At 45.7% G+C, this 1,671-nt stretch overlaps 1 protein-coding gene across 1 annotated transcript in view; it reads left to right on the top strand.

Moving 5' to 3' along the window:
- Positions 1 to 758: 758 nt before the first annotated feature.
- The window catches only part of LOC124881014 (Fc receptor-like protein 5), a 12,131-nt gene continuing 11,218 nt past the window's right edge, over positions 759 to 1,671 (top strand). The window contains exon 1 of the mRNA XM_047386497.1: positions 759 to 786. Coding sequence (XP_047242453.1) covers positions 759 to 786 — 28 coding nt within the window. The remainder of the gene's footprint in view (positions 787 to 1,671) is intronic.

Raw genomic sequence — 1,671 nt, 5'->3', positions numbered from 1 at the left:
AGGCAGAATCAAACATTGATGATTACCTTAGGGAAGTGGAACGCTGTCTTCTAGATTTGTACTGCCCATCAGCACGGGAGAAACTGAAGCTCATCTGGAAGACAACGTCCAGGAGCGTCCATGTTTTCATGGAGAGCCTGACACCCGCAGTCCGAGACCGTTATTCAACCCTTTGCGAAGCTTTAAGGGAAGAATATTCTGTGTACACGGACCGGGCCTCCGCCACACTTGGTGCTTTCACGATCCAGCAAAAGAAAAATGAAGCACCCAGGGAGTATTACCGGCGCTTAGGAGCCGTTTACTTCCAAGGACGCAATGCGCCCGGCATTGAGGAGGAACATGCTTTTAAATCCCTGTTCCTCCACAACCTTCATGAAAGTGTGCGATACGATGTTACTATGTATTGCAGAACCAAGACCATGAGCATGCAAGAGATCCGCAAATATGCTCAGATGGCGTCGGAAACACGTGCTCACCCGACCAAGAGATCGGAGAGCAAGGCTAGGGTTTTACAGGTCCAGACTGAAAGAACCAGCCATGCGTTAGAAGGTCAGGAAATGCCTTCAACCAGAACCCATGCGAAGAACAGGTTCAAGGAACAACATAGGTTTGGTCAGCTGGACTGGGGGGGTGGTACTGAATACCAACCACAGTCAAAGTTGCCGGACCACTTCCGGTCGAACAGACGACCTGACCATCACTTGAAGCCTAAAGGTAAACCTGATGGAAAAGGGTGGAACCGACACGCAGAAGGGATTATGGGGAAAGAGATGGAGGAGGCCTTGCGTAAGATGGTGACGGAAGCGGTGCGTCAGGCCACCACGCAGGAACAAGAGAAACAAATCTGATTGTTTTTAATAAAAATGTGAAGTCTGTCATTTTAGGACTTAATGCATCTTTTGAACAGACATGAACTCCTAAATGTCTTTCATGAGATTTGAGGCTGTTCTGAAAACATCTGGAGCTTCAGCTCAGAGATGAACTATGGCGAGAACACCATCAGGTGTCACTGCTGATCTTTTCCAGATGTTTGTGTTGCTGGAACAGTGCTTGAGAATCAATGTTGTGTCAAAATGTGCACAAATGAAAGGGTACATCTGATTGGTCAAAAAGTCTCACACAACAATGATATGACTGTTGTATATATATCTTGACTCATGAAAGGGATACTTTGGGATTTTGAATGAAGATGTATTCAGAGATGTTTTCTGAATAAAAGGTCCCCCGCATCAGCTCTTGAGAGGAAACCAGTTGTCTCTTCATCATTTTTTAATTAGTAAACTTTCTTCTCCCACAGTTTCTAATATAATCAGTGTGTAATAGCGATCAGGTCCCTCAAAGGACCTCCTTTTTTTCAGAACTTGTCATATTTTGCGGTGAAGCAGGACCAAAGTGAAAGCAGGAGGACAGGATGAAAAAATCACTTACAAGGGGCTTACAGGCAAGAACACAAAGACGTGGACCTAAGGATGCATGCAGCGGCAAATGCAGAGAATCTGGTGGTGAACAATGAAAACCAGATAACTTAATCCTGAGGGAAGAGGAGTGTGAACCAATGAACTGGGAGAAGAGCTAATCAGGAGAATGTGAGACAGCCGAGGACCAGGAAACCTAAACATTGCAGAGGGAGAATGACTAATTAACCTGATGAACTTGGAGAGCAGGGAGGTG

The sequence above is a fragment of the Girardinichthys multiradiatus genome, chromosome 14, assembly GCF_021462225.1.
Source record: "Girardinichthys multiradiatus isolate DD_20200921_A chromosome 14, DD_fGirMul_XY1, whole genome shotgun sequence".
NCBI lineage: Eukaryota > Metazoa > Chordata > Actinopteri > Cyprinodontiformes > Goodeidae > Girardinichthys > Girardinichthys multiradiatus.
Note: the sequence above shows the minus strand (reverse complement) of the source record. Positions and strands in the feature narration are given on the sequence as shown.